General features: G+C 37.6%; 1 protein-coding gene across 5 annotated transcripts in view; it reads left to right on the plus strand.

The window, feature by feature from the left end:
- Positions 1-10,710: 10,710 nt before the first annotated feature.
- The window catches only part of LOC136249372 (syndetin-like), a 40,222-nt gene continuing 24,909 nt past the window's right edge, over positions 10,711-26,023 (plus strand). For 3 of the 5 annotated variants that reach the window (XM_066041339.1, XM_066041340.1, XM_066041343.1), the window contains exons 1-7: positions 10,713-10,818; positions 10,867-10,917; positions 12,755-12,805; positions 13,072-13,137; positions 14,132-14,203; positions 15,565-15,618; positions 18,046-18,116. In XM_066041339.1, coding sequence (XP_065897411.1) covers positions 10,771-10,818; positions 10,867-10,917; positions 12,755-12,805; positions 13,072-13,137; positions 14,132-14,203; positions 15,565-15,618; positions 18,046-18,116 — 413 coding nt within the window. In that variant the 5' untranslated portion in view covers positions 10,713-10,770. Of the gene's footprint in view, positions 10,819-10,866; positions 10,918-12,754; positions 12,806-13,071; positions 13,138-14,131; positions 14,204-15,564; positions 15,619-18,045; positions 18,117-26,023 lie in introns of all 5 variants that reach the window. The other 2 variants (XM_066041344.1, XM_066041342.1) reach the window with 2 other exon arrangements.

Below are 26,023 nucleotides of genomic sequence, written 5' to 3' on the forward strand. Positions count from 1 at the left end.
TGTTGCAAGGTAATGGAACATATTGTTTTTCACTCAATTATGAATCATGTAGACCAAAATAATATCCTCAATAATTGCCAACACAGTTTTAGGCCTAAGTACTCATGTCAATCCCAACTAGTAATGCTAACAGAGGAAATCTTAAAGGTAATGGACCAACAGAAACAAATAGATCTAATTTTATTAGATTTCTCAAAAGCTTTTGACTCAGTTCCTCATAAACGATTATTACAGAAACTATCACACTATGGAATACAAGGAGACCTTCATCAATGGATTAAGGCTTGGCTAACACAACGCAAACAAAGAGTAGTGCTAAATAATGTAACTTCCAGGTTTGTTCCAGTAAAGTCAGGTGTCCCACAAGGCACTGTACTTGGGCCATTAATGTTCCTACTTTACATCAATGACATATCTACAAATATCAACTCCTCGATTCGTCTCTTTGCCGATGACTGTATTATTTACAGAATTATTGATTCAGAAGAAGACAATAGCATCCTACAACAAGATCTAAATAAAGTCTTCCACTGGGCTAAAACTTGGCAAATGAAACTAAATGTTGAAAAGTGTGTTTTTCTACGTTGTTCAAGAAGCAAAACTCCCATGCTCACCACCTACAGCATTGACAATAAAGCTCTGGAACTGAAGAGTCAGCATCCATATCTAGGGGTCATATTCCACCAATCAATGTCTTGGTCCCACCACATCGATCATCTTTGCGGCAAAGCAACTAAAAGTCTCAACTTTCTTAAACGTAATATAAGTAAATGCTCCAAAGAAGTTAAGATAACAGCCTATTTAACATCAATACGTCCTCTGCTGGAATATGCTAGTTGTGTCTGGGACCCTCACCAGCTATACTTAATCAATACTTTAGAGAAGGTACAACGTCGTGCTGCAAGATGGGTAGCATCGGATTACAATCCAATGAGTAGTGTCACTTACCTGTTGGATCAACTGCATTGGAAGAGCCTACAGAGCAGAAGATGTATTGATCGTTTGAACTTACTATATAGAGTATTACATCACGCTTTGCCATCTATCCAGCTCCCTGAGTATTTCAAGCCTACTTCATATCCAACTAGATTGCATCACCAATACAGATATATAATTCCTCCAACTAGAACACTTGCTTACCAACAGAGTTACTTTCCAAGAACTATCAAGCAATGGAATAACCTCCCTAATCACATCATCGATACAGAGTCACTAGAACAGTTTAATAATTGTATTTTTGGACTAGATTTGTTGTAATTAACCCCCCTTTTTGTTTTGAGGGTCCCCCCCCCTCCTGGATGTAACCAGCACTGAGTGCTGTCTTTCCAGTATCTAATCATAATCATAATCATAATAAGCAAACACAAGACTTATTGAACCTCATCACCAGCCATCACATGACGTTCTGCCTGGAGACAGAAGAAAGGGGCGAAACTGATCTTGTTGAAATGGAGATACACACTGGGAACGAGGCACCTCGAAGGGTTGCTGCTCGCCGTATGCCGTTTGCAGTGCAACAAGAAGTAGCAAGACAGTTAAGTAGCATGCAGGAAGCTGGGGTCATAGAACCATCGAACAGTCCTTGGTCCAGTCCAGTAGTGATGGTAAGGAAGAAAGATGGGAGCTTGAGGTTCTGTGTGGACTACAGGGAACTCAATAAAGTCACTAGGAAGGATACTTTCCCACTGCCCCGGGTAGACGACCTACTGGACCAGATTGGGCAATCGAAGTATTTCACAACACTTGACCTGGCTAGTGGTTACTGGCAGATCAGAGTTGCCCCCAGCTCACGGGAGAAAACTGCATTCGTCACGCCACATGGACTGCTCCAGTTTAGGGTGATGCCATTTGGGCTGACCAACGCCCCTGCAGTCTTCCAGAGACTAATGCAGAGTGTGTTAATGGGCCTAAACCCAGTAGATGGAAACCAGTTTGTATCAGTGTACATTGATGATGTACTGGTGTACTCCCGAACACTTCCAGAGCACCTAGAACATCTTCAGCTGGTGATTCAAAGAATACAACAAGCAAGCCTGAAGCTTAAACCTAGCAAGTGTAGTTTCGTGAGAGAGGAGGTAGAGTTCCTGGGCCATGTCCTTACTCCTGAGGGACTCAAGACTAACCCAAGAATAGTAGAGGCTGTCAAGGAATACCGACAGCCACAGAATGTGAAGGAAATCAGACAGTTCTTGGGCCTGAGTTCATACTATCGACGGTTTATAAAGAATTTTGCAGCTCTAGCTCAACCCTTGACGGCCCTCACCAGGAACAATGTGGAATTTAAATGGACAGCAGAGTGTCAAGGCGCATTTGACAGATTGAAACAATGTATGACAACGACACCAGTACTGTGTTACCCGTCGTTCGACACCCCATTTGTTCTGGAGACTGATGCCAGCATTAGAGGAATAGGTGCTATCCTCTCTCAGGTGCAGAGTGATGGACAGTATCACCCCGTAGCCTTTGCAAGTAGATCACTGACTGCTGCAGAAAGAAACTATGGCATCACAGAACTAGAGACGCTTGCAGTAGTGTGGTCCATCACTCATTTCCATTCTTATTTGTATGGGCACCAGGTGACCATTTATACTGATCATTCTGCTGTTCAAGCTATTCTTAATACACCCACACCATCAGGGAAACATGCCTCCAGATTTGGAAACCAATGGGATCAATACCTACCCAGTGTATTGTGGGCCTACCGAAATACACCCCATGAGAGTACTGGGGAAAAACCATCCTTTCTGCTATTCGGTTGGGACCTACACAGGCAGCATTCTGGACCCCTCCCAGCTAGTCCCAAACACCATTGAGCACTACCGAGAGGAGGTAATGCTATCACTTTCTTCAGCACGTCAGTTGGCTGCTGAGTCGATAGAGAAGGCACAGAAGCGTTACAAGGAAGTGTATGATCGGAAGACGAAACAAGTTGATTATCGTGTGGGGGACTGGGTCTTCATCAGGTTCCCGGCTGAAGAAACAGGACAGAACCGTAAGCTGTCAAATCCCTGCCATGGACCATACCGTATCCTGTCTAGAAAGGACCCAGATGTGACTGCATCAAAAGTTTATTTCCCTCAAGAGGGTCAAATTCAAGTGCACCAACAACGAGTAACTAGATGCCCCCCTGAATTGGTAGCTGGGTACTACTGGTATGGACCTAAGAGGTATAGTGATGGGAAAGTTCCACAGTGGGTAGAGCAACTGAGGAAAGAGGATCATGGTTGCAGTGTGAAAATTCCAGTCACCAATGGTAGCAGAGTTGATAATGCAGATATGCATGACAAACCAATAGAAGATGCTGACAATGAGGAAGCCGACAATGGCCAAGAACTTGTGCACAAAAGAGAAACGCGAGTAACTGAGGCTACTGGGCTGAACACAGCAAGACAGAGGATCAGCTCCAATGAATGCCTTTACTCATTGAGGAGGAAAATAACTGTTCCTAAGAGATACCAGCAAGCTCGGGACGATCTTCAAGATGAGGAGGGAGTGATGTAACAGCAGTAACACTATAATAAACACTGATAAGTAACAATTATAATTATAGACTCTAGAAATAATTAGAATACTGTTGTATCACGTGTGCCTGAGTTTTAAGTGCTTTAATTAGAGTGAACCGCGTTGTTGGTGTCTGAACTATTATAGTCACGTACTTCGAGATCAGGCCCTTGAAGTAACAATACATATGTACATATATAGCTTTGTTATTAAGACTAACCTTTAATATCTAAGTGCAACATCAAATTATGGACCATAGTGTATGATTTGCACACTGATAATCAGGTGATTTAAGGGTGGCACACTGGAGTCACCGCACAGTGCGCGAAGTGCACTCAGCGAAATGCGAAGCATGAGCCCTCTAGGGGGGTCTGGGGGCATGCCCCCCCAGGAAATTTTTAAAAATTATGATAGTTGAGATTGAATCTGAATGCATTTTCAGGCATCTCACTATGCTCACAAAGTGTAAAAAATTCTATTCAATCTGAATAAAACAACTTATTTTCTTATAAGAGATACATGTACAACAGAGGTAGTAAAGTACCATAGCTACACAACAATATAAAAGTAAAAATTATTAATCTTCTCCATTTTCATGCACCCGGAATGTTTTGTAGCAAAGATAGTTATCACTTTGTCAATGTCAATGTCTATTATGGCGATGGATGTTCATCAGTGCTAAGCCAATGAAGCCAAGCATAAACAAAGGATTGCTTTTTCCCATATTTGTGTGTGATGGAAAGCAAGTACCTTTAGTTGGCTTAAAATGATTGGTAATTGCATTCAGCCGCTTGTGATCACTTAACCTTTTACCAACATATGAACTAAAACCATTTGGTCTAGTAGGGTTTATAAGGTGATGCAGTAGAATAGTACTTGAACAATCTTAAGAATTAATGCAGTCCTTGTTTGCACCCATGTCTTCAATTGTCGCTTCATTAGATACTTCAATTATGTCTTCATCAGAACTGTCATCTGAATCTATGATCACACAAACAATCTCTTCTTCATATTCTCCTGACTGCCCTCACAAACATCAGAACCTACAGACATGCACAAGATTAACTGCTAGCATTATATCCTATAGTGTAATAATGTAAACACCTCATTCTTGGTTGTTTGCAATACTAAGCACGACTATGTAGTTGATACTTGCTAACGCTGAGGTTGAGCATTTGAACACACTACTCCAATTAGCTAGCAGCATTTGATAACTCACAATTCTTTATAATGAGCTGCATCTAGCTATATTTAATGAAGTCACTAGCCTTGCTATTTAAAAAAACATTCTTTCACAAAGCCACACTGTATAATTGTAATTGCTATTTCACTAGGCATAGGGACTCACACATGGATATCCATGCAAAGGGTAGCTACTGCAGTGGCAGAGGAAGTAGTTGATATGAGGGGGGCTGACCAGGAGCGGATAAATGAAAAAAAAAAGGTCACAGCCAGCTGACAATAGCTGCCCACCTCACCAGCTACACATTTATAGCTGATAAACTATATAAAAATCCTTACATGGCTCACTAAACACTGCTCTAATACTGTGACTACTTTATAGAGTGACTGCTCTATTAGAGTATCTCAATCTTTACAAAGGTTTTCAGCCCCACTCCAAGAAGGATAATTTCGGCGTGACCCCCTCAACAGACCGAGGGGGTGTTCAGCCCCCTAGCCCCTCCCCCCTTTCCGCCGCCTATGAGCTACTGTCTAGCTCTCCTAGACAAGTAATATACACAGATCACTTACCTATCCTCAGTCAGGCTTTTTGAGCTTCTGTATTCGCCAAACTGCTTCTCATCTTCTTCTAACAGTTCTGCCACGTGGCACATGGAGTAAAATCAAATGTCGCGTGGTGTGCTTTAATTACAATAATCATAAAAATTCTGAGTGGTTTCCGGAAACCTCAGAAACCCCCCTAAAACTGCGCCTGAAGACATGGTTATGAATACAAATGGCAAAATGCATAATGTATATGCGTGTGTGTTTAAGTCTGAAAATAACATAGCATATATAGTCATTAATTTTAGTTGCATTGCATCATGACAGTATACTCTGTGTCATGATGTGTGTTTGCAGATCTGTGCATTTTATAATACATACAAATGTACTTAACATCTTAATATTCTAGACCATATTGCATGTATATACATATGTATGCATCTGGTGTTCTTTCTTGCAAGCAAATAGTTTGAGGCCCTTGTAGTTCTTGATATGACATCTATACACTGCGCTATACTCTCCTCAACCGATTTCTTCCAACATTATTGGTACTTCTACTACATCATGCTCCTTGAAGCACTCTAATACCTACCAAAAGCTCATACAGTAAAATCTGCATGGAATGCATTTTGCAAAGTAGTTACATAGCAAAATTTATCAATGGTTTGCATAACAAATGCAACAAAACTATTGTAACCTCACATTAACAATATACTTACAGAATTAACAACTGTGGCTCCTTCCACAAGTTCCCTTGGTGTTTTATTAGCTCTGTTCACACTCTTCATATTACCTGAGAGCAATCAATTAAGCATGTGCACATGCACCACACACACGCACGCATGCACGCACAAAGAAAAACCATATGACCTACCAGCAATTGATTGAAGTAGACCACCACCATTTATAATCATAGCACCATTATCACTGCTACTGGCACCTTCACAGCACCATCCTCAAGTGGATCATTATCGTCCACTACTGTCACTGATCTATTATTACCAATATTATTAACATCAGGGTAATGTTGTGTAGATTCTTACTTTCTAGGTCTTCTTCAATTGGTTGCAAATTATTTCCACGGAGAACCTTATCAGCAGGTATTACATCTTGTCTTTGTGAAGGTAATCATAATAAATGTTCTGGATTAGTTTCACAATCCTGTGCATTAGACAAAAGGAGTTTTGAATTGGTGATTGATTCAGAATTAGTAACTTCTGGAGAACAAAAAAGTTTAGAATCTGGTACATCAGTTTTATTTCCATTGTCCAATAGTAATGGTGATTCTGGAAGTCTGTCATCAGGTTTTCGGACTGCAGACAATACTTCTACTTTCTCATGCCTGTTCACTGGATACTTTTTGTACTCTGACTGGTAATCCCTATAGCCACTACTGTTGCTATTAGTTTTGTTAGAGTCAGCAGACGAGATGGAGACAAATTGTTCAGTGTGTTCCTGAACCATATTACTCTGATGTTCCTCGGGAGCTGCTGTATAGTATTACATGTAAAGATAATCTACAAGTCAACCACCAATATTCACACAATTGATTACTTTACAAAGAAACCTTTCAATCAGTCTAAATTCCATTAATTGTGACATTGCACAATAAGTCACAAAAAAAAAGACCACTGCACCCAGGCTAGAAAAATTCCAGTCTATTCTCATGAGTAAGTAAATTACTAAATTAGAGATTAAACATGTCCACTAGTATATCTTCTGGTGCAGACAACTTCCCTTGTTTCACTACTTTTATTTCGATCTCCATTCAAACTTAAATTCTTATTTTTTTTCTTTGTGCTTGTTTGTTTACTTTTGTAATGACTGGTGAACCCACACGTACTGCATCAAAAGAATGAATGAATACATACCCCAACTATTAAGTATGTGAAGTGGCCATTATGCTTCATTTTCAGCTATGTTCAGCCTGTTACACAGTATTACAAATGAAGAAACCCCTCTGCAATTAATCCAGTCACTACGGAAAATACAGATGATTTATATAAACCACATGCTGCCACTATTGGACACCTTGCACTGTCAGCGAAGACACAAGGTCACCATCGTGACAGTATTACAGAAATGTTAAATGAACTAAATTGGCCATCTCTCTTCAAGAGAGTAGAAAGCAAGCATGCCAAGGCTTATTTAAGACAAAACAAGATGCTTAATGTTGGATCATTTCAAGTTGAGATGTCATTTTGGGGATGTGGATCCCAGATGGCATGGCAATATTTAATAGATGGTAGCAGGAATTGTTTGTAGGCATATTCTTTGAAGTGATCTGTTTGTATAGCCAATAAGGATCGTAGCTAGTGTATATCAGTATGTAGGCATTTAGAATGACAGCTAGTTATAAATTAAGAAGTGGTTACTGAACCGGAAGATTATTTTTTGTGGATAACACAAATTAACTGAGAGTTATCCATCTACTTGAGTATCAAGCATACTAGTTGTATGTGGTGTTGGTATGCCCCAAGTATTCGACTTTAGGGCAGGAATCTCATAGTTGCCTCAAGTATTCAACTTTAGGGCATGCAACAGGTAGTATTAGTGTTAGGATTAGGGTTGGGTTCAGCTTTGGTTTCTTCTTCTCCTTTAGGTTACGTTCTTTTTGTTATATACAGCCAATGGTCCAGGGTTCAAGCCCCAATGCTGCACTTTTTTCGTTTAATAACCTTTTATATCTCAGTTTTACTGTCAGTTCATTAGCCAGTATGCACTTTCACTTCAGTAACCACTGCCTATAATTTATTGCACATCCTTATCACCTGACAACATCATGAAAGGAAGAACAGGTGGTGAAAAAATTAACCCCTTTAGTTAATGCTTAACATTCACCTAGTTTAAACAATGAGTTTGGTAGCTCTATAAACAGAGTTGAGGGTAAATTGTTACAAATGTAATGCGTTACATAATAATATTACTTTTACAGTAACAAGTAATATAATGCATTACATGACAAAGTAGCGAGTAATATGTAACGGATATTACAACAGGAAATTGTAGCGAATGTAACGTGTGACTTCCTTTTAAGGTTCATTGTACCCAGGCACATGATTGATTGCATTTTGGGTCCAGACAAGACTGGAAATAGCGTTATAGGCATGGACAAAGAATGATAGTGTATGGGGAGTGCCCTTGAGGCCTAGATACAACAACAAAGTATGTATTTGTGGCTGAACTACACCAGAGAAACACGTGTCATTTGTAGTTATAGGCTGGTAGCTTGATTTAGAAGGTTGGACTTACTTTATACTAGTTTGTAACAAACAAATGTAATATGTATATTATTACTAGTTACAGCCCTCGGAGTAGCGTACTAGTAATATGTAACTCGTTACTTTTTTCAGTAAGTAATATGTAACTGTAGTGCTCTTCATCACATAAAAGTAACGAGTAATATGTAACTAGTTACATTTTTAGAGTAATAACCCCAACTCTGTCTATAGACAGTGGTAAAAGCAAATATATCAATCTGTACAGCAACTGTACTGAAATTCTTGTTTGCATTGGTGGGATTCCATGATTTTATGAGAAGCCGCATGCTAATCCATATGTGCTAAACAAAATTTCCCCGCATGAGGAGACTGGGCTTCCAAAAAATTTCCACGAATATTTTAGAAACAGTCTTTACAGAGAATAATTGAAGGTTGAGAGGTTTGTTTAAAGACTACTTATCAATAAACTTTGAAGGAAGTGGATAAGAAGGTATGTTTTGAGTTAATTTGGATCAAATGCCACGATTTGTTCTTAAGTCATAGTTTCATAGCTATAGTCTGGAGGTGAAATAGTATGGGGTTTTGTGTTACATCTCTTACCAAAATCCAAATATATTATCATACAGTATGGTAATACTGTATATTAGGAATCATGGAGGTTTGCACTTACTCACAAAAGACCAGAAACCAACCTCGCAATACCTTTATGGTGCCTTGGCCAGTATTGGTTGTTTTATAACAAAGTCCAAAGTGCCTTCAACACAATCGTAAATATTTCCAATAGGTTGCTACAAGATTTAAACAGTGGAATTTTCTTCTGACTGACTGGCTGGTTGGCTGACTGACTGACTGAATGACTGACTGACTGGCAGTGTTGGGAGTAACGCGCTACTTATGTAACGCGTTACGTAATATTATTACTTTTGTGGTGACTAAGTAATATAACGAAATATGCTATAAAAACAGGTAATATATCTCAAGTTACTTTACTTACAAATGTAACGTGTTACCTAAGTAATATAGTTACTGTAACGAATCTAATATTACATAATATTATTACTACAAGTAACGAAGTTACTAATCTCGTTAGTAATCAACTGAGTAACGCCTAGCCACAACGAAGTAATGAAGCCTACTGAATGAAGCTTATTCACCAGCTTCTTACTTATAACCAAGATTTGCACATTGTCCAACAACGCAATCATGTCACATGATAAGGTGGTAGTTTCACACGTGACAGCTTAAGGCTGTGGACACAAAGTAATATAATATGTAATATTATTATAGTTACTTTATTTTATGGGTAATATGTAACTGTAACTAATTAGTTCAGTTGCAAGTAATATGTAATATGTAACTAGTTACTTTTACAAAGTAACTTGCCCAACACTGCTGACTGGTTTGCTGACTGGTTGGCTGACTGTTTGGCTGACTGACTGACTGACCGACTGACTGGTTGGCTGACTGATTGATACCTTCAGACATTCATAACTTGATATCAGCTAAGGCTACAAGCTTGCACTTGTTCGTTGCTTCAGCCCAATAGGTGCCTTTTGGCATACCACAGTATATTCAGTGGACTTACCTTCACAGAGGTGTAACCAGAACCTGGGCCATCCAGGCCCAGGCCTGGGAAACATTCAATAATAATAATAAACATTAAGATCAAGATACTCTAATAGAACAGTCACCCTAGTATAGTAGTCAGCTACTCCAATAGTGTTTCAGATTTCCTAGGTGGTATAGCAGAAAGGCCAGATCAAGATACCCTAATAGACCAGTCACCTTAATACAGCATATTATTATATTGCTGAAATCACCCTCAGATTCAATTTCAGAGGGTCTAACTTTCAGGGGGCTATGCCCCCAGATCCTCTAAGTTGACATGCCTCGCATGCAAGGTATGTCTTTCCTGCTATAATAAGCTTGAAAACTACTATATCCTGTACTTCAATTCCCACAGTTAACAACAATTAACAATTCCCTACTCTATACTGTAATTGTACATTAGGCTATAGTTTATAAAACCCAGTTAGGTGATTCGGCTAATTAATAAAAAAACGCTCACGATATTCCACTCACATGCCGTTGTCCTCAATTTCGCGGTTTTTTCGGTCAAGTGGTAAGTATATCCGACGTCCTTTACCTCAGACTCAGAACAAAAGAACCTCGAATTCCTCTTCACTTCTACCGCAGGCGGTTTGCGTGACGTTCTATAGCCACGCCCTCTAACACACGTCAATGTTATATCACGTGCTGTAAAAATCTAGATCACGTGCTGTATGAGATCAAACAAATTGCGTGAAAGCATTAGAAACAGAGGATGGCTGCTCTCAGGTCCAGGTTCAAAAATCTCCTGAGGATATCAGATGTAAGTTAGCTCACAGAGTAGTGGAGAGAGTTTTAATGTCTTAATCAGCAGAAAGGTATTGCAGATGAAGGCTTTGAAAGCGATATCACCGAAACTTTGGTAAGAACCATGAAGTTTATAAAATACTGAACAGATACTATAATATGGAGCCATCTACACTACGTATTTCATTATCAATCGTTCATCCATTAGGCCACTCCAAATAATTTGTCTGTTTCTCGTATCTGGTTACCGTCAGCTCTAATTATTCCACATTGCCGTGTTTTCCAGTTATTCTTGCATTTGGTGCAGGCTCAGTATAAGCCATCTTGCAAAATTGTCAGCTGACTTAGCAGTGCTATCAAGTTAGTTCAAATTCACATTTGTCTTATTAGGATCTAAGTTACCGGTACTTGTTAGGTAGCACTTCTTTACTAACAGAATTGTAAACCATTACTAAAACTCGACTGACTGTACCCACATACATTCAAGCAGCAATTAGATGATTACTGACAGATATAGACACTCTCAAAGGCCTGTGGCCTAGCCCTGTTTTGCCAGTGCATTCCAGTACATCCAATAATAACATAATCAAATTATTGAACAATAGTTGCATTGTACTGTAATGGATGACACATTAGAGGGGTATAAGGTGTCACACAGGCTAGCACTCTGCGATCAGGATCATCTGTTTCAAAGCTTAAATTGGGAGTTCAGAGAAATTGGTATAGGGAGGCTATTCCATTAGTATGTAATCTTGTGTATATATTGTCTGCCAGTTGTGTGTTCATGACTTGTGTATACGTAGATGCTTTTCATTAGAATAGTTGTCAATAAGCATGTATGTATGTATGTTTGCATACATGTCAAAAAGCTGCTTAGGCTAGTACTATCATACAGTTACGGTGGTACTGTTAACTTATCTGTACAAACACAATACAAAGATTTTTACATGAATAAGTGAATTCAGTGGTGTATAAGTTGAAGTACATATCAAAGTGATTAAAGCGCATCAATTTTTATTAGCATGATATTTTTACCCAGTGTATTGCAATGTATTTTATACAAATAGGATTTTGCAAACAGGACGAGTTTTTGCTGAGTTGGTAACAAAATTAATGCAGTGGTGTCATTGCATGCGTTTTCAGATTTTTCTGAAAATAGGAATTTTACAAGCTCCATCATCCCAAATAACTGTACGTTTCTTTATGATGCAGTAGAAACAAAGTTTGCTACAACCTTGCAGCATTTCTTTATTGGAATGGCTTTTTTTTCTTTGTCCACATGGAGGACTTACGTGGTGGATTTTCCTGTTCATTGGAGGTCCCATCATGACTTATGATCAATTAATTATGGATCTGTAATTTATTTGCCATATAGTCTGGAAAAGTTTTGGCTGAAATTATTTGGTTTAAAGGATGCCAATATTCCATCAGTGTAACAAACTCTTAAGTTATCTATATACGTCAACATGTCAGATTCCCCTGTACATCATTGTTGTTTACACTGTAAAGTTTTAAATAAATAAAAATTTTGTCAAACAAATTTTTGTGATTGCTGGCCAACCACAAAAAAATATATATTTTACATAGTATTTTCCCACCTTTTCTGATAATTGCTTATAAATTATCGTAGTTATTTACATACATGACTAATATTGGCATCCCATAGATATATGCATTGCCGTGTTCTTCTATAGACCTCTATAAGTGTAGATGAGTACCTTTAGCTCATGCCACACTATAATGAACAATTGTAAACTAGCTGTCTCTGGGAATACTTTTCATTCTTGTTACCAATCTATTTCAATATGTGAAGTGTTGTCCCACTAATAGACCTACTAGAAGACTCACAAAATGTTGGTTTCAATCATTCAAGCTAGTTTTACCATGTACACACACATTCACATAAAGCTGTTGTCATATTAAACATTAATTGTAACACTTTTGTGATGTAGCAAGTTCATCCTCCAACAATTAAGAAGGAAAATCCAGCTGATCTAGCTGAGGTATGTATCTGCACGTGTGCATTACATGCAATCACACAGTTCTGTGATCCTATGGTACGCATATTGGGTAGTGGATAGTGAATATTTTATGCATTATTTGTTGAAAGTATATACCACACATTTGTTTAGCCAGTAGGTGTATAATATTCGTTTATATGTTTATATTGTTTGTGTAAAAGTCTGGACATGTGAATGTCCTGGTAATGTTTTCTAAGGAGCAGTGTATAATCAAACAGGGGATACTGTATGGCTATCTTGTTCTTCAGATCATATCACAAATAGACGAGATTTATTATGATGATGATAAGGACTGTTGCCAGTATGAATTGACGGTATGTACATATGTGTGTGACTACATAGATGTTGTAATGAATTAGGGATTGTGGGATACTATATATTCTAAAATACGTAGCTCTGACAGGCAATAGATACATAGTAATGTTACAGTGTATAATACGTAGTAATGAAAAAGGTATCAAATCACAGTTTAGCATAAATGTCATTGGGCCTGCGAAAATAGGACATGTGGGCACACAAAATTTGTCTAAGTTTTTAAGCTTTCATGGCTCATAACTTTTGATACCATTAAGTTTTGCCATGAAATTTTCAGAACGTATTACCTATTTAATTGGCTATATACTACAAATTACAGAATACAGATATTCTACCCTAGTGTTATGCAATGGGGTGTGGTTTGTGCCACATGTGCTATTTTTGCAGGCCCAGTCACAGCATATATTTTGCAGCAACCATGCAATGCACTGTTTATTAAAATTGTAACCACTTTTTAGCACCCCGGCCTTAATCTAACCTAGTAGTATATTCCTTGGTGGACCTGTTTGTTTATTAAAGCTTATTTACTATAGAGGGCTTGCATGCATGAAGCAACGGTTGCTAGGCGGACATGTTTTGGGACAACTTTCTATGACGCATATTGGGTCAGAGTGAAGGTAACTAGATTTATTCACTAAGCGCTGGGTATAGTGGCACTGGGAAGCGGGGCTGGTTTCAAAATAGAAGATCTTATCATTGGCTTTGTGAAATAGGTGGCTAATTAAATTTCGATACATTACTCACCAATTCTAACTTTTTCTCCTTTTTTAACGAGCTGGGTGGTATTTACAACACAACTCAACACTGATTCGCTTCATTACAGCCTGTACCAAATCCTGAGAAAGCACTTTTCAGCCACAACACTGTCCCGAAACATAGCCGACAGTTATGGTTGCTTAGCAATTACGATGATTTACGTCACGCTGCAAGTCCTCTATACACTTACAGATGTACACATGTACATATACAAATGATATGTTACTAACATACTAGGAGCTGGATAAGGAGTACTCTAAGAGTTTGTTGGAAGATAGAATAATGAAATTGAAGAGTCAGGAACTTGCTGTAAGATTGATAGTATACAGTCTTCACTATGCATTTGTAGTAGACCCTTAGATTTCTGATACTGTGTTCTATTGGAGTATTCAATTACAGCACTACGGTTTAGTGAGGTTTCAGAACCTTACTCTACTATTGTGTGTAATCTCATTTTAAACCTGATGTTCTAAGTAATACCCTGTTTGTTAATAGGTGTCCCGGGTTGTGATATGTGCTTTTTGTATCTGTCTACATGCAGACATTAAGAGCATATGGCTGACTAGAAGCAATCCTAGAGGAATGCAATTCTGGAGACATAGGAGTTCATTTATATCTGCAGTTGTTATTCACCGCTTTGTGTTTTATCAACTGAATACCTGGCTTTTTTACAGCTTTTATATACCACAAATCTAAAAATATATACATATATATATAAAGCTGTCTGTCTGCTTTGTGATGCTGCTAACTCGACAACCAAAGCATGTATCGACACAAAACTTTAACGAAATTAAGTGCTCATCATCTGGCAACTCCAAGTTTGTTGTTACAAATCGTTATGTGCTTCCATTTGTCCTCTATAATGAAATGAAGACTTTAAATTGGTGTAGAAGAAAACTTGAGCTAATTCCTGTCAAAACCACGAACAAACAGCTCAAGTGTTAGCACATAGAACTGTTAATCTAAAGTAAAGGTTCAGGATTCGATTCTTGTTTATGACGACTTTTTTCCTTCTCAGTGCCACCTTTTCGTGACATACTTTTATATGTGTCAGCTACTGATAATGCTTACTCACCAATCTGAGCATGTATCGACACGATTCATGCATGAAATGAAATGTTCATCATCTGGCTACCCCACGAAGTTTATTGCAAGCTTCTACATGCTTTCCTTCATCCACTACAGCATGTGGAAGGCCATGATATGGAGAAAACTACAACTGCATTCCATAGGACAAACAGCTCAGCTGCAGTATAGCGCCTCCCTAGTTGTTGCAGTTACTGCCCATTGTAGGCTCCTGGTTCAAATCCAGCCACAGGCACATTTTTTCTAAAGATGTGTACTTTTCTAATTTAAATTTTTGCTCACAGTAAGTTCATAGCATCCTGGTATTGCTTCACAGCATATGGACTGCTGGAAAGTATACAGTGACACATTCGATAGGTATAGAGCAGACATGGCATGTCGTTTGTCTGTGTGTTAGTCCCATGTGCTCTATTAGAGTGCCATCTATTTTGTAATTTCAATTCTTTTTGGATGTTAACTGCTTTCTAAAAATAATTAACACCGGTGTCAGTAAGTGTACACTTGTGTGTTAAAGCCAGACTTTTGCTTGTAGTATATGGCTATCTCTTGGGTAGTACGTAAATAATTTATTTATTTATTTGTAGGCAAGGAAGAAGGTATCTGATCTTGTTCTGGCTAATTACATTGACTATGTACAGGTATGGTATTTGTACTGTATGTATTTGTACTGTATGTATTTGTACTGTATGTATTTGTACTGTATGTATTTGTACTGTATGTACTTGTACTGTATGTACTTGTACTGTATGTACTTGTACTGTATGTACTTGTACTGTGTGTAGTTGTACTGTGTGTAGTTGTACTGTGTGTATTTGTACTGTATGTACTTGTACTGTATGTACTTGTACTGTATGTACTTGTACTGTATGTACTTGTACTGTATGTACTTGTACTGTATGTACTTGTACTGTATGTACTTGTACTGTATGTACTTGTACTGTATGTATTTGTACTGTATGTATTTGTACTGTATGTACTTGTACTGTGTGTAGTTGTACTGTATGTATTTGTACTGTATGTACTTGTACTGTATGTACTTGTACTGTATGTATTTGTACTGTGTGTATTTGTACTGTATGTATTTGTACTGTATGTATTTGTACTGTATGTATTTGTACTGTATGTATTTGTACTGTATGTATTTGTACTGTGTGTATTTGTACTGTACTGTATGTATTTGTACTGTATGTATTTGTACTGTATGTATTTGTACTGTATGTATTTGTACTGTATGTATTTGTACTGTATGTATTTGTACTGTATGTATTTGTACTGTATGTATTTGTACTGTATGTATTTGTACTGTGTGTATTTGTACTGTACTGTATGTATTTGTACTGTATGTATTTGTACTGTATGTATTTGTACTGTATGTATTTGTACTGTATGTATTTGTACTGTATGTATTTGTACTGTATGTACTTGTACTGTATGTATTTGTACTGTATGTATTTGTACTGTATGTATTTGTACTGTATGTACTTGTACTGTATGTATTTGTACTGTATGTATTTGTACTGTATGTACTTGTACTGTGTGTACTTGTACTGTGTGTATTTGTACTGTATGTACTTGTACTGTATGTATTTGTACTGTATGTATTTGTACTGTATGTATTTGTACTGTATGTATTTGTACTGTATGTATTTGTACTGTATGTATTTGTACTGTATGTACTTGTACTGTATGTACTTGTACTGTATGTACTTGTACTGTATGTATTTGTACTGTATGTATTTGTACTGTGTGTATTTGTACTGTATGTATTTGTACTGTATGTATTTGTACTGTATGTATTTGTACTGTATGTATTTGTACTGTATGTATTTGTACTGTATGTACTTGTACTGTATGTACTTGTACTGTATGTATTTGTACTGTATGTATTTGTACTGTATGTAATTGTACTGTATGTACTTGTACTGTATGTACTTGTACTGTATGTACTTGTACTGTATGTATTTGTACTGTATGTATTTGTACTGTATGTACTTGTACTGTGTGTATTTGTACTGTATGTATTTGTACTGTATGTATTTGTACTGTATGTATTTGTACTGTGTGTATTTGTACTGTATGTATTTGTACTGTATGTATTTGTACTGTGTGTATTTGTACTGTATGTATTTGTACTGTATTTATTTGTACTGTATGTACTGTATGTATTTGTACTGTATGTATTTGTACGTATGAATATACTGTGAACCATATCAGTCAGTAATGTATGCATACTTGTGTGTACACAGCTAAGTGCTTTATACTTTTTGTCCACTGCGAAAGTTTACTTGTGAATAAGTCCCTCTACTGCAAAAAAAAAATTTTTAAAAATCACTTATCCCTATATGGTAGATTTAAATGAATTGGTACAGAGCTATTTGAGGTCAAACTGTAGTATGCATATTAAACTACATGTACATGCATTATTGATCCTGTGATGTGTTTTCTAAGTGTTTATGTATTTTGAGTATCAGAAACAGCCAGAGGATACATATATGTGACTGGGTCTGGAAAAACCAGTCGACAGCAGATTTTCACCAAGAACACAATCTACATGAATAAACTATTAAATTCACAATCAAAATCAGCTAGGCTTGAGTGGTCTGTTTTTGCTGGCTGCTTTCCCAAACATAGTGATGATCCATATGAGTGGTCTGGAGCTCTGGCCAGCCTGGGGATGGCTATATGTGGCTGTACAGCTCTGTGGTATTGAGTAGACCTGTACTGTAATTGTCCATTTGTTTTAGCCAGTATTGAGACCTGAATGGCCAACAATTCATCCCTACGCCTTCCTCTTTTAATTTTTTAAACAGCCTCTTGCCTCCTCTGGCCCCGCCACCTGGGGCTTGCCTGATACAGTCAATATCAAGTTAAAAGCTCAACCATTGGTGAGCTACAACACACTGAATACTTAAAACCGCCATTTCTCGATACTATTAAATAGACAATAAGACTGATTTAGGTAAAATATAGTATTTAGGTAAAATATAATATAAAGCTATCTATTCGTATTAGCTATATGACATTTATATAGCCATGTTAATGCATGTCTATTTGAATACTTTCAGGAGTTACAACAAGTAGCAGAGTTGCAGTTATCTCTACAGAATACTGTATCTGTTTGTGTGAATGGCAGAAGGTACGCACTGTCTGTATATTCATATGTACAGTACATACGCATGTATGTGTGTATGTATGTATGTATGTATGTATGTATGTATGTATGTACAGTGGAATCTCGATTATCCGAAATAATTGGGGGAAAGGGTGTTCACATAACAAATAGTACGTAAGACCAAACTTCCATACATTTATATACAGAGCTTTGCTCAACTGCTCTAATAAAGCATACACTTGTTGACAAAACACCCTAACTGAGCAGTCGATTTGGTGTTTGGATAATCAAGGTTCCACTGTATGTATGTAAGTATGTGTGTATGTATGTATGTATGTAAGTATGTGTGTATGTATGTATGTATGTATGTATGTATGTAAGTATGTGTGTATGTATGTATGTATGTATGTATGTATGTAAGTATGTGTGTATGTATGTATGTATGTATGTATGTATGTATGTATGTATGTGAGTGTGTATGTATGTATGTGTGTATGTGTGTATGTATGTAAACACTAACTGTATCTGGTATATGTTTGTAATTGGGAGCACCCACCAAGCTACATGGAGACAGCACCAACATTGTCTATCACCTGCCAATTGAAGTGTCATCATGACACTGTATTAATTGGGTATATAAATAAATGGATTTCATTTAAGTGTTGATTATCTTGGTCCCAAAGGGGGTCGGATAATCAAGGGAGCACTGTACTTCTTTATTCTATTCTGAAATTCTGTGGGTATGTAAATTAACACAAACATTGGGGATTATTGATGGATACTTATTGTTAGTCAAATAGATAGAAGAGTACATAGTTGTAAATATATTACTAGGACCGCGTCACATACACCAACGTTGCAACCTACCAATTGGGTAAATATAAACAGTCCCATAGGTAACACTCAGAGCAGTGTGCGTGTACCTGTGGAATGATACATATGCATACATACACAGGCAAGGGAGTTTAACTGGCATCAGAAAACCGCAATACTAAAACACAACCTACACAAAAACCAAGTTAAGTTAGCTATATTGAAAGCTATATATTGTAGGTGTGACGTGTCTCTCAAGATGACTCAGCAGTGAAGTGAGGCTATGCAGAACAAGGGACATGGTGAAGGCACAATTATCAATTGATCCCAATCAAGCCAATATACAACAGACTCTGTTGTAACTAGAGGCCACTGGTGATGTACCAGTATATCAGCGGTGTGGCATTGGCACAGTGATCACAGTCTATAATATTATGCATACAGCTATGCACAACATACAGGAGATAGTTACACATTGTTGTATATGCAGCATTGCATCAGCTTCTTGTTTAGCTATTATACAGACTCACAGTAGACTAGTAGTTAAATCCAGTGGAAAATAATTCCAGCCGCTAGCAAGCCAGATGAAGGATGAAGATGTATAATACAACTACCGGTACAAGTATCACATTACTCATTACCTTGTTGTTCCAGCTGGTTGTTTATGAGCGCATCAGCTGGTATCCCAACTGGTCATCAGCTGGTTGTTCACTGCATGACGCCTGGAGCGCATATCCTGCTCACAAAATACACAGTTACAAACATACTTGTAATGTTGTTGTTTACCAGTAAAGTGTCTGCGAATCTTCTCCTTCGAGCAATCTGTAATTAAACAAGGGTATGGTGCCGGGCGTTATATAGAATTACACGTACGGTAAAGTCATCAGCACGAATAGGCGTACTTATTATACGGTTGTGCCTTCATTCATAGGCGAATCTATCCCCGCTTAGTTCATGTCTCTAGGCCTCGTAGTTTTCTCAAACATTATATTATTTATTCATTCATTATTAATGACGTAATTTTAACCACATTTCATATTATTCTTAGTACTTGGTTGTATAATAATCAAATTGTTTAAAGGGATACACAAAAAGCATGTACCTGTACAAGGTGATACCCTTACATACAATCCTTACAGTTACAAAAATACAATTACAAAAACAGAACAACATGCACAATACAAGTACAGAATTAAACAATCACATTAAAATACACTGTTTCAATCTAGATCTGAAATGTTTAACCTGGCTTCGGGCCAAAATGTCCTCAGGAATAGTGTTCCACAAGAATGCCACGGATACAAAAAAACATTAACGGAAAGCATTGATAGTAGAAGAACACACTTTTAAAGTTAGGGAGTGCGACCTTGTACATAGTGTATTGAACTCAAAGTAATCACTAAAGTTTATTCCAGTACGCCCCTTCCAAATATCATACAAAATTGACAGTGACAAGAATTGCCGTCTAAACTGCAGGGATGGCCATTGCAATTCACTAATACAGTCATCCAATGATTTGGACCACTGATGTGATTGTGGATTCCAGGTGCTACAGATCCAGCATGCTGCTCTGCGCTGCACTGATTCAATCAATTTAATGTTAGAAGAAGTAAAGGGAGACCAAACAGGACAGGTATATTCAAGATGGGGTCTCACAAGGCACTTGTACGCAATGTTCTTAGCCGAAAATGAAGCACCAAACATAATACGACGAAGATGATTGAGACAAACCGTAACCTTATGCACACAATATTTGCAATGGTCGGACCAGTTCAATTTTGAAGTTACAAAAACACCAAGATACTTCACCTTCTGAACCCAGCTTATCAAATGAGATCCAATATGTTTGAACGTATTAGTATAAATTGAATGGCTGCAGGATAGAGGTTCCAAAGCTCCATCATGGATTTTTTCTCCTTTCTTCCACTTTTCAAACACACTTAATACAACATCTTGTAATACCAGGTGTCCTGCAGGCCTTCAATGCTTGCACTGTAAAGTCTTAAGAAATTAATTATAAATACTTGGTCCTACTGTACTATGCTATGACATGACAATTTAGCTATAAAAGAGCACAACCATACCCATGTAGATCATGTATATGACTATATGATACCAGAATGTAGCCATTGGTGAGGTATACATATAGGAGCCCGAGGCTTGATAACTGAGGGAGCACTGTAATCTCCTTTGTGTCCAGAAATTCTGTGGATAATCATTAATAAGGAGGTTCCATGTTTGGTTTTCAGATTTTGTTTACAATTTACTATACGTCTATGTATGGCAATAGTTTGTATCATCAATCTTGAGACCGTTGAGTTGGAACAGGTTGAGCTGATGGATGAGTAATGAGTGTGCTTCAAACACTTCCAAGAATGTGAATTGGGATGCAAAAAATGGATGAAATAGTTGTAATGACAAAATTAGTTGTGCCCTAGTGACACTGTTGCAGATAAACAAGGTATCATGAACCACGATAGTGGGTTCATAATAGGGATCGCCCATGTTTTTTGCAAAAATTCTAATAGAACGCACACCTAAAAACCACCTTGAAAAGCATCCTTCAACTCAAAACAACCCTCTGGTGGTTCTTTGCAATGAGTATAGGTTCACTAGTAAGTATCAAGCGAAAAGGAAACAGTATGTGTATTTCAGACAAACCTGAAATATGCCTGTTTGTTCATATTATTATTCTTATTATTCATAATATTATTACTAGGACTGCATCACATACAACCAAGTACATACACCAATGTTGCAACCTACCCATTGGGCAAATATAAACAGTGCCATAGGCAGCACTCAGAGCAGTGTGCGTGTACCTGTGGAAATGATACATATGCATACGTACACAGGCAAGGGAGTTTAACTGGCATCAGAAAACCACAATGCTAAAACACAACCTACACAAAAAACCAAGTTAAGTTAGCTATATTGAAAGTAACTATATATTGTAGGTGTGACGTGTCTCTGAAGATGACTTAGCAGTGAAGTGAGGCTATGCAGAATAAGGGATATGGTGAAGGCACAATTAGCAATTGATCCCAATCAAACCAATATGGCACAACAGACTCTGTTGTAACTAGAGGCCACTGGTGATGTACCTGTATATCAGCGGTGTGACATTGGCACAGTGATCACAGTCTATAATATTATGCATACAGCCATGCACAACATACAGGAGATAGTTACACATTGTTGTATATGCAGCACTGCATCGGCTTCTTGTTTAGCTATTACAGACTCACAGTAGACTAGTAGTTAAGCCGAGTGGAAAATAATTCTGCCGGTATAACAATAATTCCAGCCGCTAGCAAGCCAGATGAAGGTGCCGGTATAACAATAATTCCAGCCGCTAGCAAGCCAGATGAAGGATGAAGATGTAGACCTATAATACAACTACCAGTACAAGTATTACAATACTCATTACCTTGCTGTTCCAGCTGGTTGTTTATGAGCGCATCAGCTGGTATCCCAACTGGTCGTCAGCTGGTCGTTCACTGCATGACGCCTGGAGCGCATATCCTGCACACAAAATACACAGTTACAAATATTAAACATACTTGTAATGTTGTTGCTTACCAGTAAAGTGGCGCCTGGCCTCTGGCCTCTCTTGGATGTTTACTAATCTTCTGTTCAAGCAATCTGTAATTAAATAAGGGCATGGTGCCGGGCGTTATATAGAATTACACGTACGGTAAAGTCATCAGCACGAACAGGCGTACTTATTATACGGTTGTGCTTTCATTCACAGGCAAATCTATCCCCACTTAGTTCATGTCTCTAGGCCTCGTAGTTTTCTCAAACATTATTTATTATTTATTCATTCATTATTAATGATGTAATTTTAACCGCATTTCGTATTATTCTTACTACTTGGTTGTATAATTATTATTCTTCTTTCACAGGTATAGCAAAGTTTACAAGGGGAATCCTGGGATAAAAAGTAGCAAGGCTTGCTGAATGGATCATTGTGCGTGTCCATGACCTATTTTTGATTTCATTTTCGAATGGAAACAGCCCAAGCCGGGCCATTTCTTATTGCCAAAATGCCATTACGCTCGAGAAGCCATACAAGATCGTGTTCAAAGTTAGGTTTTTTGATGTGCGCTGCTTCTAGCTAATATAATCTGTCTTTATTAAACTCAGTATAGGCCAGGAAGCTTAATATGGGCGGATGACTTTGTTGCAAGGTGGTTTTTTCGCTCCGTGATTATTGTACGTGGGCGGGTTATCCAGATTAAATACTCTAATAGAACAGTCATGTAAATACTCTAATAATGCAGTCAAGTGTATATCAACAATCCTTGCACTGAATTTTGCAGCTGTTAAAGACACCAGTAATGTAAATTGTAGCTCATATTGGGAGACTCTCAGTCTGTATGTACATTGCAATTTGCATGTTTGTACTGAAATATTAGTGACGTTGCTATGCAGAATGCAAAATTACACTATTCACCACAGTTTTCATTATCAATCAAAGAAATCCATGTTAATTTGTTCACATGATATTGTAGTCAATGGTGTGAGAAGATATTGCTGAGGAGATGATATGTTCCAACAACTTGCAGCAAATACTAGTCAATGATATAGGTCTATAGTTCGATGGATTAGTACACAGGCCTTTCTTGTATACTGGTGTTACATATGCCCTCTTCCAGTCTGAAGGGAATTCACCCTGATGTATAATGCAGTCAAGTGTATAACAACAATCCTTGTACTGAATTTGACGGCTATTAAAGGCACCAATAATGTAAATTGTAGCTCATATTAGGAGACTCTCAGTCAGTTTCATGTGTGTACTGAAATGTTGACGGTGTTGCTATGCAGAATGCAAAATTACACTATTCACAACAGTTTTCTTCATAATCCATTACTGGATTAATAAAAAGTACATAAACTAGATAAATAAAAAAATGGAAATTTTAAAATGGGAATAGGGATCGCTGAAAAAAGCCACAAAACAAGAAGGGATCGCTGGGGTGGTAATGTAAACCACAAATCCCTATTTTGACTCTCTGTCGGTGGTAATGTAAACCACAAATCCCTATTTTGACTCACTTCAAAATGACAGAGCATGTAACTAAAAATTTATGACAGAGTCAAAATAGGGATTTGTGGTTTACATTACCACCCCAGTGATCCCTTCTTGTTTCGTGGCTTTTTTTAGTGATCCCTATTTCTTATTTTAAATTTTTAATATGTCTTTATTATTCTTATTATCATAATATTATTATTCTTTCACTGGCATAGCGAAGTTTACAAAGAGAATCCTGGGATAAAAAGTAGCAAGGCTTGCTGAATGGATCATTGTGCGTGTCCATGACCTATTTTTGATTTCGTTTTCGGCTGGAAACAGCCCAAACCGGGCCATTTCTTCTTGCCAAAGTGCTATTACGCTCGAGAAGCCATACAAGATCACGCTTGGAGTTACGTTTTTTGGTGTGCGCTACTTGTGGCTAATAGAATCCGTCTTTATTAAACTCAGTATAGACCAGGAAGCTTAACCTGGGCTGATGACTTTGTTACAAGGTGGTTTTTTCACTCCATGATTATTGTACGTGGGTGGGTTATCCAGATTAAATACTCTAATAGAGCAGTCACTTAAATACTCTAATAATGGAGTCAAGTGTATAACTACAATCCTTGCACTGAATTTGACAGCTATTAAAGACACCAGTAATGTAAATTGTAGCTCATATTAGGAGACTTTCAGTCTGTATGCACATTGCAATTTGATCAGTTTCATGTGTGTACTGAAATGTTGACAGTGTTACAATGCAGAATGCAAAATTACACTATTCACAACAGTCTTTATTATCAATAGAAGAAATCTCATAATCCATTACTGGATTAATTAAAAAGTACACAAACTAGATGAATTAAAAATTGGAAATTTTAAATGGGAATAGAGATCACTGAAAAAAGCCACAAAACAAGAAGGGATCGCTGGGGTGGTAATGTAAACCACAAATCCCTACTCATTTCAAAATGACAGAGCATGTAACTAAAGATTTATGACAGAGTCGAAATAGGGATTTGTGGTTTACATTACCACCCCAGCGATCCCTTCTTGTTTTGTGGCTTTTTTCAGCGATCCCTTTTCCCATTTTAAAATTTCCAATTTTTAATTCATCTAGTATATAATACCTGCAACATTCTTTCCTCACGTGTTTCAGTTACATACATTCAATATTGTTATTAAATCACAATTACTCCAGCTTGTTTCAGTACTTTTTATCGATGTGCTATGGTCCCTACTCTAGTTGAAAATTCCTAATTTTTGTGTACTTGTTTGTTAACTTTTTTGTAAAATAGAATTATTATGACTGGTGAACCATAGATAGTAGGAAGTGCCCTCTACTATCTATAGGTGAACCCACACATACCACACCAAAAGAAAGAAATGGCATCACACACCCCAGCTATCAATTATCATCTGAAAAATGAGTATCCATTATACTTCGTTGTCAGCTATGTTCAACCTGTTACACAGCATTACGAATCAAGAACTGTTCGAAAAGTACCTCTGCAATAAAAGTAGCCACTATGAAAAATACAGGCGATTACCGTTACAAAGGGAAGCCATCATGTGCTACCACCAAATCAACACTTCGCTGCCAGCGAAGATGAATGAGGACACTGGTAAGTCCATGAAGAATGCATTATACGTACTGTGGTATGCCAACGACACCTCTCAGGCCGAAGCAAAGTCAAACAGTGAAACAATCAAGCCCATAGCCTTAGCTGTTATCAAGTTACACTTGTCTGAAGGTATCGGTCAGTCAATGCAGTCACTCAGTCAGTCAGTAGAAAATTCCATTAAATTTTTTTTTTAATTCTGTAGCAACTTGTTGAAAGCATTTCAGGTCGATCTGAATACCTGTTTGGGTTTAGTTTTACCTAACCAATACTGTTTCATCATCATCAGGGAAGGTTTGTGGGTGATTTTTTCATGAGCCATGCCCACACCTTTGTGGTCCCTACTTTTTAGAAGTAGCACACAACATCAACTTGTTTATTACCGTATAGGGGGAAGTTTTGATAGGTAAAACTTATGTGGGTTAAAACTGCAAAAGTTTTACGACAAATGCTCCTGCTATTTGTGATGAGTATCT

The sequence above is a fragment of the Dysidea avara genome, chromosome 3 (assembly GCF_963678975.1).
Source record: "Dysidea avara chromosome 3, odDysAvar1.4, whole genome shotgun sequence".
Taxonomy (NCBI): domain Eukaryota; kingdom Metazoa; phylum Porifera; class Demospongiae; order Dictyoceratida; family Dysideidae; genus Dysidea; species Dysidea avara.